This window comes from Pezoporus occidentalis, unplaced genomic scaffold, assembly GCF_034315485.1.
Source record: "Pezoporus occidentalis ecotype Australia unplaced genomic scaffold, CSIRO_AGI_Poc_V1 ctg1, whole genome shotgun sequence".
Classification (NCBI taxonomy): Eukaryota; Metazoa; Chordata; class Aves; order Psittaciformes; family Psittacidae; genus Pezoporus; species Pezoporus occidentalis.
This window is the reverse complement of record NW_026912778.1, coordinates 7037652-7053119: the sequence shown is the minus strand read 5'-3', so window position 1 is coordinate 7053119 and position 15468 is coordinate 7037652. Positions and strand designations below refer to the sequence as shown.

General features: G+C 36.1%; 1 protein-coding gene across 4 annotated transcripts in view; it reads left to right on the top strand.

The window, feature by feature from the left end:
- Positions 1-15468, top strand: part of GLRA3 (glycine receptor alpha 3) — a 74877-nt gene that overhangs the window by 38301 nt on the left and 21108 nt on the right. For all 4 annotated transcript variants that reach the window (XR_009964764.1, XM_062618635.1, XM_062618718.1 and 1 more), the window contains exons 4-5: positions 2870-3093; positions 6288-6370. Coding sequence is in view for 3 of the 4 variants with exons in the window: in XM_062618635.1 (XP_062474619.1) it covers positions 2870-3093; positions 6288-6370 (307 nt within the window). In the remaining variant the exon portion in view is untranslated. The remainder of the gene's footprint in view (positions 1-2869; positions 3094-6287; positions 6371-15468) is intronic.

The following is a 15468-nucleotide window of genomic DNA, read 5'->3' as shown; positions in this document are numbered from 1 at the left end:
ACAAGTCTAGGTTTCACTTGGATATATCAGGCAAAATTGTAACAGTATTTAAAACTTCAACAAGTAGAGCTCTGGAAGATTATTCATTTATGCATGAAGATTTGATTATTTGGTTCCAATGGCAGCATTCAAAAATTATGAGAGCAGGTGATATGCAATGTTCAGATGAAAGGCACATTGGAAATTTTTATATATCCTTCTCTCAGATCTAGAAGGATTCCACATACAGTGCATATCAAATAATACATTAAAGAAACCAGTAATAGTCAATTAATGAGGATTTGGGCAGAAATTTCCATTAGGCAGTCTAGCTATATTCTGTATGCTGTGGGAATATAGCTCTACCTGTATCAGTATAATGAAGAAGAAATCTGTAAGCACTCTAAATTTTACTATGTGTTGGAAATTGTTAATTAAAATGTTAGTACTAGAGTCCATAATAGCCTCAGTCTCGGCTTCAACAAAGCACAATTACCTGGTCCCCCAATTTTTATTTTGCTGAGCCCTGTGAAGCTGATGAACAGAATCCTGACCCTGTAAGAAAGTTCACCCTGTGGCTAAGGGTTTCAAAGGACCGTGGATCAAGTGCAAACCCATAAAGACTCATTCTATAGAACCAGGGTACAGCAGCTGTTCAGACAATGGTAGCCTTCAGGCTCTGGAAGTCACCACAATTTAAACGATGATTTGATGATTTCTCTCTTCCCTCAAGGAACCTCCCCAGCACACAGTTATTTGAGTTGGGAGTCACCCCCTCCAGGCAAGCAGCACGTGAGAATAGCAATCCTCATGCAGGAAAACAAATCAATTCTGGCAGTTAAATTCTGGTCTCTGTGTTTACATCAAGAAACTCTACTTGTTTAAAGCAGTTTTACCTTACGCTCACAATGTGTAATTATAAACTGAGACTATGAATACTTGTCTTTCATACAGTAGCAATCAAATATATATCTTTCCTTTTGATAATCAGGAATTTCTTTTCGTGAATAATGACAGCCAATTTAAGTCAGACTTGTCAAGGGAAAGAACCATGAAAAATAGCTTCACTTGTTTCAATGAAAAATTTAGCTAAGATTCTTTTCGTCTTAAGAGCTTGAAACAATTTACACCAATAAACTTTACGCGAAATGCCACACAGAATAGCTTAATAGAACCTTGAACAGATTCCTCCATTTGTCTTTCTCCATTTTCACTCAGCTTTCTGCCATACATTTTCCACCTATTCTATCTTAGATGTTTGAGAAGTCCCATTCAGAAATTCATCATATTCTACAGAGAAAAGTAAAATAAATAGACACACTTTGGGTTATAAAAATTTACAGGTAAAGCTTAGGTTTGGCTGAAGTGCAGAGGAAGTGCTGAGAGCTGCAGTGTTCACACCCAGGGCCCCAGGTTTAGAGCTAGTGTTTCCTTCAGTGCAAGCTTTACACATGTTTGGGTCAGATAGTAGAGCCATCACTCTTCCCACATCCTGCTTCTTCCTCACCTTTGATTTTATACAGGAATTTGGAAGGGGAACTGGTACTATGTGGTATTTGGGATATCATGCAAATAAATAAGGATATGTCATGGGATATTATGTTTTCTTGCTGCATGGAAGAAAATAAAAGCTAAGTTTTATGAACACTGAGCACAGACTTGTCTAAGGGTTTTGGCTTACTTTAGAAAAAAAAAAATCTAGCTCTGTTTTCTTCACGCCATGTTGCTAATTATTAAAAGTACCAAGAGTTTCTCTTAAAACATTTTTATGGCTCTCGAGGCTGCCACAAGCCAGAAAAAGAGGGGAATTTTCTCTTAGTCCTTTTCTGAAAGGGGGGGTTTAAAAAAATAATTCATACCTTAAAACAAGTAATAGCCTTTAAAAGTATAGTTCCTATGTCCTTATGCTCAGTGTCTCAATTCTCTCAGTTCTTGAGATGCTAATATAATGAGATGCTAACATTCACTTTTATTAAAAACAAAGACTTTCACCTTTCAGTGATAAAGTTTGAAGAATATGTGCAACCATAAATACAACATTGTCTCTGACAGAGAGTATATACAACTCCAAAATTAATTCCAGGAGTTTAAAGCACTCCAATTGCCTTTTCTATAAAAGCACCCTTGATTAAGACAGGACTATCTGTAGGAATTAAGCTGACTCCACTTGTACCTAAGCTAATCTGTCATAAGGATTTATGTGATCTTATACATGGCCAGGTTGGATGGAGCTCTGAGCAACCTGGTCTAGTGGAAGGTGTCCTAGCCCATGGCAGTGGGGTTGGAACTGGATCTTTAAGGTCCCTTCCAACCAAACCATTCTGTGATTTTATGATCTCCAGCTATTTGAGAGGAGGAACATGCATCCTCCTCAGACAGTTGTCTGGCAACTTACTTCTCACACAATTTTCAACAGGGAACTGAGGCACAGGAAGTGTAAGTGATGGGTCTAAAATATGTAAAGATTAGAGAAACAAAAAAAAAAAAATAACTTCCCTTATAGTGGAACAGATTCTCACCGCAAAAGAAAGAGAAATGGGAAAGCCCCAGCCAGGAGTTGGGCAGAAAAAAGTAACTCCATAAAACTCTTTTTATGCTTCTCTCATTTTGACTTCAAGACAAAGTTACTGTAAGGGTAAAGTTATATGGAGTTTTATGAACTGTACATGGAGGCTGGATTTTCTTAGCTTGGGATTTTTCAATAGCCCTGAAATACATCTTTATTCTTATCCATTGTGTCCCCACTAATACAAATAGGTATCATGCTGGTATTCAGCTAAGTAATACTTTTGTCATCCACAGATGGACAGGGGATTACGTGGCTAAGAAATGAAATAAAAGCTAAATCCCTATGCTCAATAAAGCCTTGCTTGTTTTCTCTTTCATTCAGGATTACCGAGTGAACATCTTTCTCCGACAGAACTGGAATGATCCACGCCTCGCATACAGTGAATATCCAGATGACTCTTTAGACTTAGATCCATCCATGTTGGATTCAATTTGGAAACCTGATTTGTTCTTTGCTAACGAAAAAGGTGCCAACTTTCATGAAGTTACAACAGATAATAAATTGTTGCGAATTTTCAAAAATGGGAATGTACTTTATTCCATCAGGTGAGTCTCTAATCAAATGATTATTTTTTTTGCAGATAGAAGCTCAAAAATGTACCAAAGAAATCCTAATGGATATGTTCGGTTGCTAGTCATGCAGAGCTATATCTGAAATAGTTGTGAGTTTTGAATACAGATTTTTATCATCATTCTGTTCATTGTTAATACTAAAATTGAAAATGATTCCTCATTAGATGCACATAGTAAAAATAGTAAGAAAAGTATATTTCCCATTTTAAAATACAGATACTGAGCATAGTGGAACTAGGACACTTGCACAAAACAAATAATCCTGGAATGGTATAATCTGAACTGGCCTATGTATGAGTTTCACATGCTGTAGCCTCCAAATGTCATGACAATCCAATTTTATTTAATTTTCACCTTTTTGGATATTTCAGTTGCACTTCAACATGGAAACATGACCTGTTTGAGGAAGCATGACATTTAAAGAATAGATCACTTACTGCTGGAAATGGAGAGAAAAGTGGGAAGTAAACTTTTGAAAAGGTTTAAGAAGCAGTGAGCAGCAATCATAAGTATTGACAAAATCTAGTTATCCTACTTCTTTTCTCTTATCTTCTCACCACTTTCCTTTTATTGATACTGACGTTAGTAGGCCTTTTACCACTACCTTCAAAAACCTGATCTAGTGAGAAACACATCAGATATAAGTATACTAAAGCCCCATTAGACATGGTATAGATTTGGTATTAATACAGTGACCTACATGTGCAAAATGTTACACTTTTCAAAGTAAATAAGCCTCTGGTCCAGTTAGCGTTTTGCTTCGCATGTTTTTATGACACTGCATTAATAGGTAATTGGGCTTTTTGAAGAGACATCAGGATCAGGAATTTGTGAAGCAATTTGTATACTAAAAGAAAAACAAAACATCTGTGACTTGCATGGATGTATCAGTGGCAAGGGAGTCTCCTCCTTCCTTGTAGTGCAAGTGGGCAGTGTCTTGCCAAGCTTACATAGGAAGAAAGGGTTGGGTTAAAATTCCTGTGTTTCATATCCAAAAGGAGGTTAGCCTGCCAGTCTGGGAACATAATCATTCTTCAGTGTCACAACATGTATTCTGTCACTAGAAACAGATGGAAAGCAAGTAAAAAGGATTCCTTCTCTGGAGCCAAGTAGAAAGAAGAGGTAAATCAATTGTCTCCAGACTGTCTGAATCACCCTGAGAGGCACTGGCAGTTTTTCCACTCTAGTCAAATAACTCTTCCTCTTTATCCCACTCCCTCCAGATACATACAACACAGGGTGTAGACACCACCACTCAACTGAAGCAAGTTTGGATTGCAATTTCAATAGAATTCAGACCAAATTCAGGGTCACATGAAATGGGAGAAAGAAAACAAACATGAGAAATTTATAATACTAAATGGTGATGAAAGAAAATTATAGCTCTTGTGTTTCTTATGGAGCCAGAAACTTTATGTTGCCACGATTTAATTAAGAAGTATTATAATTTCTGAAACAGATTTAAAATCATATAATCGCCTTCTAGCTGAGTCAGTTCAGCTTTTGATGAGGGGCAACATGTTAATTGCTAACATGCTAGATTTAATATTAAAAGGAAAAAAAAAATAATATTTTAAATTTTCCTTTCATTCCCTAACGATTCCTCCTCCCCTAATTGCATTGGAATTATAATATTCCCATGAAAATAATAAGGTTACAGTCCTTGATTCAATGAACACCTGAGTACTTACTGAAGCACAAAGCAAAGTCCAGGTGCCTCTTCTCTGAAATTACTTGTCATGTTATAAGCCTAATAGTCAGATTTTGTATATGGGACCATTTTTAATTGCATGGTAATAGGGTCTGAGTCTGAATTCCCTCCTCAGGCTCTCCCCCTGCAGCTCTGTCACTGGCAGGCTAAACAGAAGTTATAGTACCAAAGAATCAAGAAGCTTTGGAGAGCAAAAAAGAAAAATGAAAGAAATACACAGACACCCTTCCTACCTAATGCCCACTTCCCTTTAGCCCTAATTCCAAAAACAGGGGAATGACTAGTGTAAGGTTTTTGGAGAACATTCTATCAACTGATCTGATAAACAAAGGTGCAGTCATGATACTGGATGATGAATGGATAACTAAAGAACAACAATGAGGAAAAACATATACCTTTACCTCTTAGAACCATAGAATCAGCTAAGTTGGAAAAGACCTTTAAGATCATCAAGTCCAACCATTACCAAGACCACCACTAAATCATCTCTCTGAGGGCCTCATCTGCATGCTTTTTGAGTACTTCCAAGGATGGTGACCCCACCACTGCCCTGGGCAGCCTGTTCCAATGCCTCATTACCCTCTCTGTTTTTGCAAATATCCAGTCTAACCCCCCCCCCGGCAGAGCTTGAGGCCATTATCTCTTGTCCTATTGCTTGTTACTCAGGAGAAGAGACCAATCCCCAAGAGACTGATACTCCCTTCAGGTAGTCATAGAGAGCAATAACGTCCCCCAGAGCCTTCTCTTCTCCAGACAAAACAACCCCAGTTCCCTCAGCTGTTCCTCATAAGACTTCAGAGAATAAGTCTTCACCAGAAACATCAGACCCTTCTCCAGAAGTGCTACTTTAAAGATAAGTTACTGTATTGACATAAAAAGCAAAAATACCCGTTTTGCTTATAGGCTGCAAAGTATTTAACAGGAAGTATCAGGACTAACATGAAACACAGATGCAGTTCAAAATTACAGGCATGTTTCAGTGTGCCATCTGTATCATAAAATGTTATCTTAAACCTTTTGTTGGCAAATTAAGCACCTTATTTTAGAACAATAACACAGAAATTACTTTGCCATCATGATTTGCAGCTGACATCTGTTATGAAATTCTCGTAGGTCTGGGTGAATTTTATGTTTGAAACACTGTACCAGTCCAATAATTCTGCTGTAACACAAAAAACATGCTGTTGTTGAATTCCTTAAGACCTCTCATAGATTTAGGCAACCCCACTGAAAAACTGCTTTTCTGAAAATCCGTCATAATTTTTTTTCCACATCATCAAACTAAGCTGAGTGAAATGGCTTCAGATATTCTATAGCCCTTTTGAGAGTTTTCTAATAAAAAAAAAATGCATTTTCTTCAACTATTAATGACTTCCAGTATTTTCATGAATCCTTCCTCTGCACTTCTATGGCATTTTATGATATATTACTAATACTTTTTTTTGTGTTCTTTCAGATTGACTTTAATACTGTCCTGTCCGATGGATCTAAAAAATTTTCCAATGGATGTGCAAACGTGTATAATGCAGCTGGAAAGCTGTAAGTTTGTGTAATGTATTATCCTATAAATACATTTTCAGGGATTACAACAGCTATGCAGGAGGTAGATAGAACAAATTTTCAAAGAATCTTCTATTTTACCAAAAGAATCTGTGAAACATACATGATTTTCAAAGAAGGCATTCTTTCATCCTTACTTGTACAGAAAATCTGAAGTTACTACTGAACTTAAGTACCCAGTGCCAATTTATTTTTATGTAAAAACTTATGCACATAGGAATTCACCATTAAGTCTTCCCTATGTTCACACATACAGGGGGCAGTGATATGGAAGAGCATAAATGAAACATAAGGATAACTTAAAGAAGTGACTTATATGATTTACGTGAATATCCCCAAATCAGTAATAACTCAGTGTCCTAAAAAGCTGGAAACAAGATGATACATATTAAGTTCCTGCTCTGCAGATTCCTGCCCTAGATCTTCACCATGCCTACATATTCTAGCTACATATATATATAGTTTTTACCTAATCCTAGAAGGGATTAGGAAAAGTGTTTATTACAAAAGAGAATTGTAGAAGATTGCAAAGAATATATATGCATTTATGTATATGCCTATGCACTGTAGCTACACAGGATATATCACTGACACAGTTCTCATCCCCTCAACTGGGGCAGCATCTTGGATCAGTGGGCCAGCCCCAGAAATATTTTGGGAAGGGATGTAGTGCCCTTGCATTATAAGGAGGAGGAAGTCCATACAAGGTATCATTTAGTAAGGGATAAGATGTGAGTATGATCTGACCATCAGTCATAACACTGGAAAAATTCAGCATCTTCTGAAGACTCTAGACTTAAAGGAATTTGTAGCAGCACAGATGGCTTGACATTGACACCACGTTGCAAAACACAGAAAGAAAAAAAAAGACCTAAGAGCTTTCTCTTGCAGAGAAGATCCAAGAGTTTGCCCAAACCTGGTGTTACACTAGAATTTCAATGAAAAAGGTAAAATTACAACTCCACCTATTTCAAATAATCCCTTCGTAAAGCCTTATTTTGCATTATATACAAATATCATGAGGAGAGCAGAGAAGGTGAAACCAGCTTAGATAAAACAGGCATTGCAGAATTAACTTTCAGTTAATAGCAATACTTTTTATGTGAAATTAAATTAGCATCTGTTAACTCAACCCGTCATACAATCTACTTATCTCCCTCGGTATCTTGCTTAGAACTTAAAGTGGATGGAAAGCATAAAACAGATATGCCATTTCAAGGCACAGACACACAAAAAGACAAAACCAAAGGTTCTGTCTGATGCCATGATCTAAGCTAACACAAGATGTGTGAGGAGGAAGGCACAGATATGCATTAAATTCTAATATTCCTTGTAATAACAAAGTATTTGGAAATTGCCTTTCCCCCCTAAAATAAGTGTACTTTGGAAGAGATTTCTGGCAGAAAAATGATGTGAAGAACAAAAATAAAACGAAGTAAGCTTTCCTTGAGAAATTCCAGCAATCCGAAGATTCTGGAAATGCAGGGGAAAACAGATATGATAAGTACCCATCTTAGTGTCAGATCTAGATTTACAGGTTTAGGATCAATAAGTAGAATATCTCATAAAATAATTTCCTTCATATAGAATGAACAAACTGGATTACCTAAAACATATCATAGATCATAAACAAAAAGCACATAATTTTATTAAATTATTTGGGGAGGGGGGGGTCTTATTTTACTGGAACAAAGTAACATCTGACCAAAAGGGGAGGTGATTATCTATCAATGAGTACGTCACAACTGTTTGTAGCATAGATAATGCAATGCTTTTACAAAAAATTTCAGGGTGAGTATGAAAGCCTGTTCTGACTTCCATTACAATGGACAGATGGTAATGTTATAAAACAGGCTTTCAATGTGACGGCAATGGAAGAATCTGACAGCAGAAATTTTCTTGACTGAAATTGAAAGATAATTATTTGCTGCAAATGTCGAGGAGTTTAGGCAATATTATATATTCAATATTGAAGCAAAGCTTCACAGCCAACCCAAGCAGATAATCCTCCTAATAACCTATGTCACCTTTGTAATTAACGTGGCTAAATAGAAGGTTAATATGAGGCAGTTGTACCAGAGTACATACAGATGGCAGGAATATTCACTATATACAATTATGCTTCAACAGAAAGTACCATAGTGTTTCACTGAACAAGCAAAAGGTAAAATTTTAAAATTAATAATAATAATTTAAAATAATAATATGTTTTAAAAGTTAAGAAACTGTTGCTTTAACAGCTTCATAAAGCTCAGATGTATTTTTCCTCTCTTTCAGTCCTTGTGAGGACAAGTTGTACAATTGGGCATTCTTGAACAAATAGGCATCTGGTTTGCTTTATAGAAACCTTGCAGGAGCTCGCAATTCCCACAAACTACACCACAGGGATCCAACACATATTAGCTGAATAGTACTGTAGATGTTCAACTGTTTTTTTTCAGCAGAATATTTTTCACTGAAGTCTTGTTTTTAATCATTTGGTTCAGTGCGAGTAAATTCCCTGCTGCACATTCACAGAGCAGAGAAAGGCAATGTTCACAAAAGAAGACCTGAACAAAATACAAATGAGCACTTCAAAATCTTCTACTTACAGGGAAAGATCAAATCTGATTTCATAAGGAAGTTACAAGTAAGAAAGCTTTTCCCATATCGCCTTGTCTAATTCTATTTTACATCTCCAGACACTGAAAAATAGAATATAGGCAAAGCAGCTGGCCTGAGGCAGAAAATTTTGCAGCATGTAGGAGCAATGGCTCTACCTATGTGTCTGATATGAGAACTACCAGTTAGGTTTGCAAGAACAAGACAGCAGTTCCCTGAAATGGCTTTGGGACAGATCCAAAGAAGTTAGGCACAGCGGCATCATTTCCAAGCTCCTAGATCTTCAGAAGCAGGAATTCACCTGCCCAAACCCGGTTTCTTTATACAAGAACTGCAGGAAGGGAAATTGGAGGAGTTACAGAAAATATCTGCATGCTGGACAGGAAAGTAACAAGGTTAAAAAAATGTTTTGTACAAGTCCGAAAACTGAATAATTCCTAAAACTTAGAAAAAGGTGGGAAGAAACATTCCAGAATCTTTGGCTAAGAACAGACATCTAGTTCTCTTTAAAATTATAGAAGAAAAAAAGGAGGATGGGTGTATTTAGCATTTTCCCAAGGTTTATAGCAAATGTCCTGAGGTAAGAACTGACATAACCCCAAGAGGAATCCATCCAAGCATCTCTAATTTCTAGGCCATGGTGTCATCCTCTCCTGTAGCTGTCTGACTTACACTTATTTGTGCACAGTGAGACAACTTAAACGGGGATCAAAGCACTAACTCTGGTGATTAATGCACTGTCTGGGGAAGTGGAATATGTGGGGTTTCAAAGCAGACAACACAGGCATGTTATGCCCTGAGTAAATGATCTGATCATCAGACTGTGTTATAAAAATTAAAGTGGTTGCAGGAGCAAGACAGCAGCAACCATGCTTCGAGATGTTTCTTTTGAAAATGATGATCATAGCTTTTTTTTCCACTGAGTGACAAGTTGGGTAGGATATTGTATAATTATGAATCTACAAGACCCATTTATCTCAGTTTCTTTAAAATGTATCTGATCTTGGAAGCCTTGCTCCTGCATATGTCGCTAAGTAAATCAGACTAACAAATCCCTCATCTTTTTCTTACTCATTTTACCCTCAGGTCTCAAAGTAAGACTGACCGTCATTTATAAAGGACGGATTATAGGTTTTAGCTTTGCCATAAAATAATAATTTTGTTTAGTACTAGACACTTTCCTTCTATATTGATACTGTTGCTCCAGAGGAAAATTCATGTATAGCTTTTCTTCCCAAATGATGTATGTATTTTTAGCCAGCTCATGTAATGTTTTTTTCAAAGTCAGTCTAAGCAGTTGAATTTGCCCCTGGTTAAAGTACTTCACTTATATCATGAAATGCCTGAAAAATATTTAAGTGGAAATGTCTTCTATTTTTAAAAGATTTATTTTATCAGATGATTTCTCAGCAACTAGAATGAGCTGCTGAATGAGCAAATGAAAATGCACATATGAAATGATCCCTTCTCTATTTCTGTGCCTTACACCCGGGTAGCCTATAGGCGTGTGAGATAATTTTAGTTTTATTCTGCTTGAATAAGATACAAAGAAATGTCAGTTAGATACATATTTATTTCTGTGGCCTGTCTCCTAGGAAAGAAATGTTTTTCTTTTACATACTAGAGCTTGCTGTCTCTTTTCTTTAAGTTTCACTTTTATCTCATAGCATTCCTTTTTTCATATATTACAACTTGATGTGACATTCAATATCCCTGAATATTCAAATAATAGTAAAAATACTAACTCAGCTACAAAAGAAACATATTACATACTAGTAGAAACATAATACAACATATGTGAGCGCTTTGTTCCTCTTATGAAACATATTACAACATATGTGAGGGCTTTACTCCTGTACTTTCAAAATTGCATGAATGAAATGTTATATTTAAGATTAATAACAGAGTTAAAAAAAAACAAACCACAGACACTATATGTGTTTTTATTTCAGGGACCTCATATGGGTGTTGATAATAACTTGTCAACACCATTTTTTAAAAGATAAGATTTTCTGGGAAAGATGACCAAGACCGAGGGAAAAGTTTGGTTTTCTTTTTTTCCAAACACTATAGTTTCCCTTACTACTTAGAAATATGTTAGAAGGATCACGTTCTTTTTCCCTGCAATTTTTCCTGAAACCTGAAATTGAACACGCTGAAAATTTTCACTCTAGTTAGACAATTTTCAGTGTTGTCTAAAGGCTAGCATTAGTACATCTGTCTTGTCCACCTTCTGCCAGAGTTTTGCATGGATTAGATACATTAAATAGACTATCACTACAGTTCCATTTTATTTTATGTCTAGATATTCAAGGCACAAGTCCTGACAACCACTCTTCATACAATTCATTATCTTTTCCACCTCCTTCCTCAATAGGTATGACCACATCATTTTACTTTCATTTTTTCACACTTAGCAGCAGCTCTGTGACAGACCATTTGCTAAAGAAAAACTGCAGGTCAAATTCAACTTTCCCAATTGTTTCAGGCCCTCTACACTGTCATTTAATTCTGAATTCCACTTAGTTTGCCAGTTCTTCATTTTGGCCACTACGTGGTTCGCTAGCTAATTACGTGGAATGACTTCAGACTCCTAAAAATGAGTTGTCTCTTTAAAGAGAGCTGTTTGCTGAGAGGCTACAGTGCCACACATATACACAATTCCTGAGTTTTCCTGAGAAATACTCCCTCTGGCAAACTTCTGCTCCTGGGATGAGAACCTTGTTATTAACAACAATTTATCGTCTGCTTTTGCCTTACAGATGTGCAAGACCTCAGACTTTGAGTTAACAGAGGCAGTATTAACATAACCTAACCAGTCATGTAACTTCTGAGCAGTGCTGATCAACATTACATGTAGGGGTTTTGTTCTTTCTTCCCAGTTCTATGATGATACCACTTAGATTTTGTGTGATTAGTAATATCTTTGTAGAATTACGTAAGAAAAAACATCTGGACAGTAGCCAGACAACAATAGATACACTGAAAACTGCCCTGTACTTCAGCCACAGCAGCTGTTCTGTATCCCGTAACACACACAATTTGGCACCTTTACTTCCTTTCTCAACCTTTGTGCATTTGCATATGGCAAACCAAAACCCTAGCACACTGCTTTTGAGTGACAGAAATCCTTACTAACTCACCTTAGTTTGGCCTGGTCCTGCTGACCACTATACTAGGTGATAGCCTCCACTTCTTTCAGCTATTTCTGTAATATCAAAAGATCACTTTTTGCACCAACAATGAAAAAGTGAGCTATGCCCTTGTATACTAATTAGGCCAGTGACTGACTGTCCTTTTTCAACACTAACAGGTAGCCACTAGGAGTTTCCTTCATAACATTGTATTTCCCAATTACCAATAATAAAAATATCTGGTAGCAATTTATAATAGTCACCAAAACCATCTTATAGTCAAAAAACTGCCTTTTAGAGAGAGTTTGAATATCATGTTGGGCTGCAGAAAATGTAAATAAGAGATATATATGTTCTGCTCACAAAGCAGCAGGAAGAGAGGTAATATAGTAGGACTGAACACCAAGAATTTAAAAGTAGGAATAACCATTATGTAGCAAAAATTTACCCTGAAAGACAGGTGTGCTCAGAAATAGGTTCACAGATTTTAATTCAGGACACATAGGCTAGGACTCCCTTCAGGCTGGCACATCACATTTCATGTGGAAAGCAGAATACAAACCAGAAACAAGGCCCAGAGAGAAAATATTTTATTCTCATACCCATTCATACCCAAGAAGTCAGAATTCAAGAGGTAAGCACTTATGTCTACTACAGAATAATCTCCATATATCTAGAAACGATAAACATTTAAAGTTATGTGTAGTTCATAAAAGCACTCTTCTGATTGACTTTAAATCTTCTCTATATGCTCAGAGTTCAATAGAAGGACACTGAAACAATTTCTCTACACAAAATACAATGGCTTCCTGATAGAAATGTTAGAGACATGCAAAATGTGATTACGTATTTTGTTATTTTTACAAAAATAAAAAAAAAACAAAACTGCAAAATTCATCACCACATTAACATTTGGCATGGCCTTCTGTGGCATAGCCATCCAGAAATGGGTATGACTGGGGAGATAGGGCTTTTATAGGCATGAATCTGAACTTGAAAACCTGCAAGATGCACAGTTCCTCATTCTATGACTTTGGTGCTAGTTGATTCCTCTTATTTCCATAAAATCGGGGTCCTAAATTATGCTAGCTGTTCCTGACAGCTAGTTTCTCTGAATTCAGTATTTATGGACCTAACAGCACAATAAAGTTGTTTTATTCTTTATAACTACTACATATTTCAATGCACTTCTTACAAGACATGGAACATATTTAAGAATATATGACATACAGTGCAAGTTTGTACCAGTATATCTACTGAGACTATAGTCTTCACATTTGAAGCCCACAGGTTTTTTGCAGCAGCTAATCACTTCCCTTTTGCAAATGTAGGCCTCACTATTGCAAATACACATGCATGAAAATCTGTATCGTCCCATTGAACTCAGGCAGTGGCATCAGAATTTTAAATTAATCCATATAACTCTAATACTGCACACTTTTATGACTGGCAATTCAAGGATCCTAAATCCAAAAAATAACACTCTGACCTTGAAGCTTCAAAATTTTCAGTACTAAAGCTCCTTACATTTCTGCTACTTGCCGTGCACTTAAAGCCCCTTCCACCCCCTGCTCTTAATGGCACTGTGCAATTTGGTGCTTTATCCATATCAGTAACTTAAGACTCTACTTTGCTGCTAAGACTGAACTTTAAGGCAATTTCAAAATCTGCCATGGTGTTTTCTTGGGAGCCCAGACACTTCAATAAGGGACACTAATTACATTAACCAGCAAAACTGTCAAAATTAGGAGGACTGATCTATAGGCTTATTGTGTACATAAATGTAGTAGTATATACGCTACAGTATGGTAACCACCAACCGCTTCAAAAGGCCATTTCTATAGAAATGTGTTTTTTCCCTTATGCATAATGCACATAAAACCATGAGCATTCTGAGTGTGCTATTCAGCAGTTCTTCATAAAATTATTTAAAAACCAAAAATATTTTCTTGGTTTTGAGATATTTAGGAAGCTCAGTGAGTTCAATTAGTGTTGCTGTTCCTCCTGAATAACTTCTAAAACAGAACAATGTGCATAGAATGTACTGGGATAGGCCTAGGATATGAGCTGCAGTTTGTTCTTGCAAATTCTCCTATTCTCCATTATTTCTGTTGGTGAGTAGTAGTCTTTCTTCCTTTTCTCCGTGCTAAGAGCAATGATAGTTGGAAAAAAAGAGGAAGAAAGAGATTTTCAGTTTATTTTGAACTGTACCAAGTAACAAAATTGTTCCAGTTGGAAAATCGAAAATATCTGTCCTTATTAGCAGTGCCCACTGAAGAAAATTTAGAGACAAATTTTTGCTAGCAAATAGTTCACTATACTTAAATAATTAATGTTTTCTCACTTCCCCAATTACAGGACTATTACAGGATTTCAGATTTCCTTAATTCCATAGGCACATTTGAATGGGCCATGTATTTCATATTTAATAAAGGTCCATAAATTTGATATAGATTTAAGTTGTTTAACATAAGTAGTGGAAATATTATATACATTATACTATTTAACATTTCTTTGGTATAACATATACTCACTACTCCAATAAGCTTCTCTATATTTTAAGACACACTTACTTTATAGCTATGATCTTGACTTGCAAAAGGGAAGTTACAGTATTGAATGCTAAAGCTATATTTGGGTATTTTAAATGTAATCATGATAAAAATTACCTACTACAACAGCTTTTTTGCATATATTGCTATTATTTTTACCAGATCACACTAGAGAATAATTAGTGGGCAGGGTAGATAGATAATAAAAATTAAAAGCATGAATTAGAGATGAATGAATCTGATTTACTGAAATACATTTTGACACAGCAGTTGTTCCTTGTCAATTCAATAAGTTTCACTCAGGGGATACGACTTCTGGCCATAATCTACATGCTTCAGATGATAATCTGCTTTACACATAACTCCTTTTTGTCTGAATTCATGCAAAGTTTGATAGGACCCATACTTTTGATATTTTTATAGTTTGTGGCATTTAATACTGAATTTTAATACTGTGTACATGGAATGTCATGCATACAATAAGACAGAAAAATAAGTGTTTCCTTGCACAGTTAATATATGGCTGTAATGACTTGAATAATTTCTTATCTTAATTACCTGTTTAAAAGGATATGATCTCCTTTTTAGCAAATTCATCCAGTCCCAACAGAATGTCAAAGTAAACCACCAGTCAGCCCAAGCGTCTGTGGTAAAACTGTGCATATAGGTACTCCCCAAAAGAAAGAATCTGGAAGGAAGGAGAGGTCTTGAAAACAGTTTAAAATTTATAAATAACAAAGCTTATAGGTGGATTCAACACCGACCAAAAAAGATGATGTCTCAGATTTGA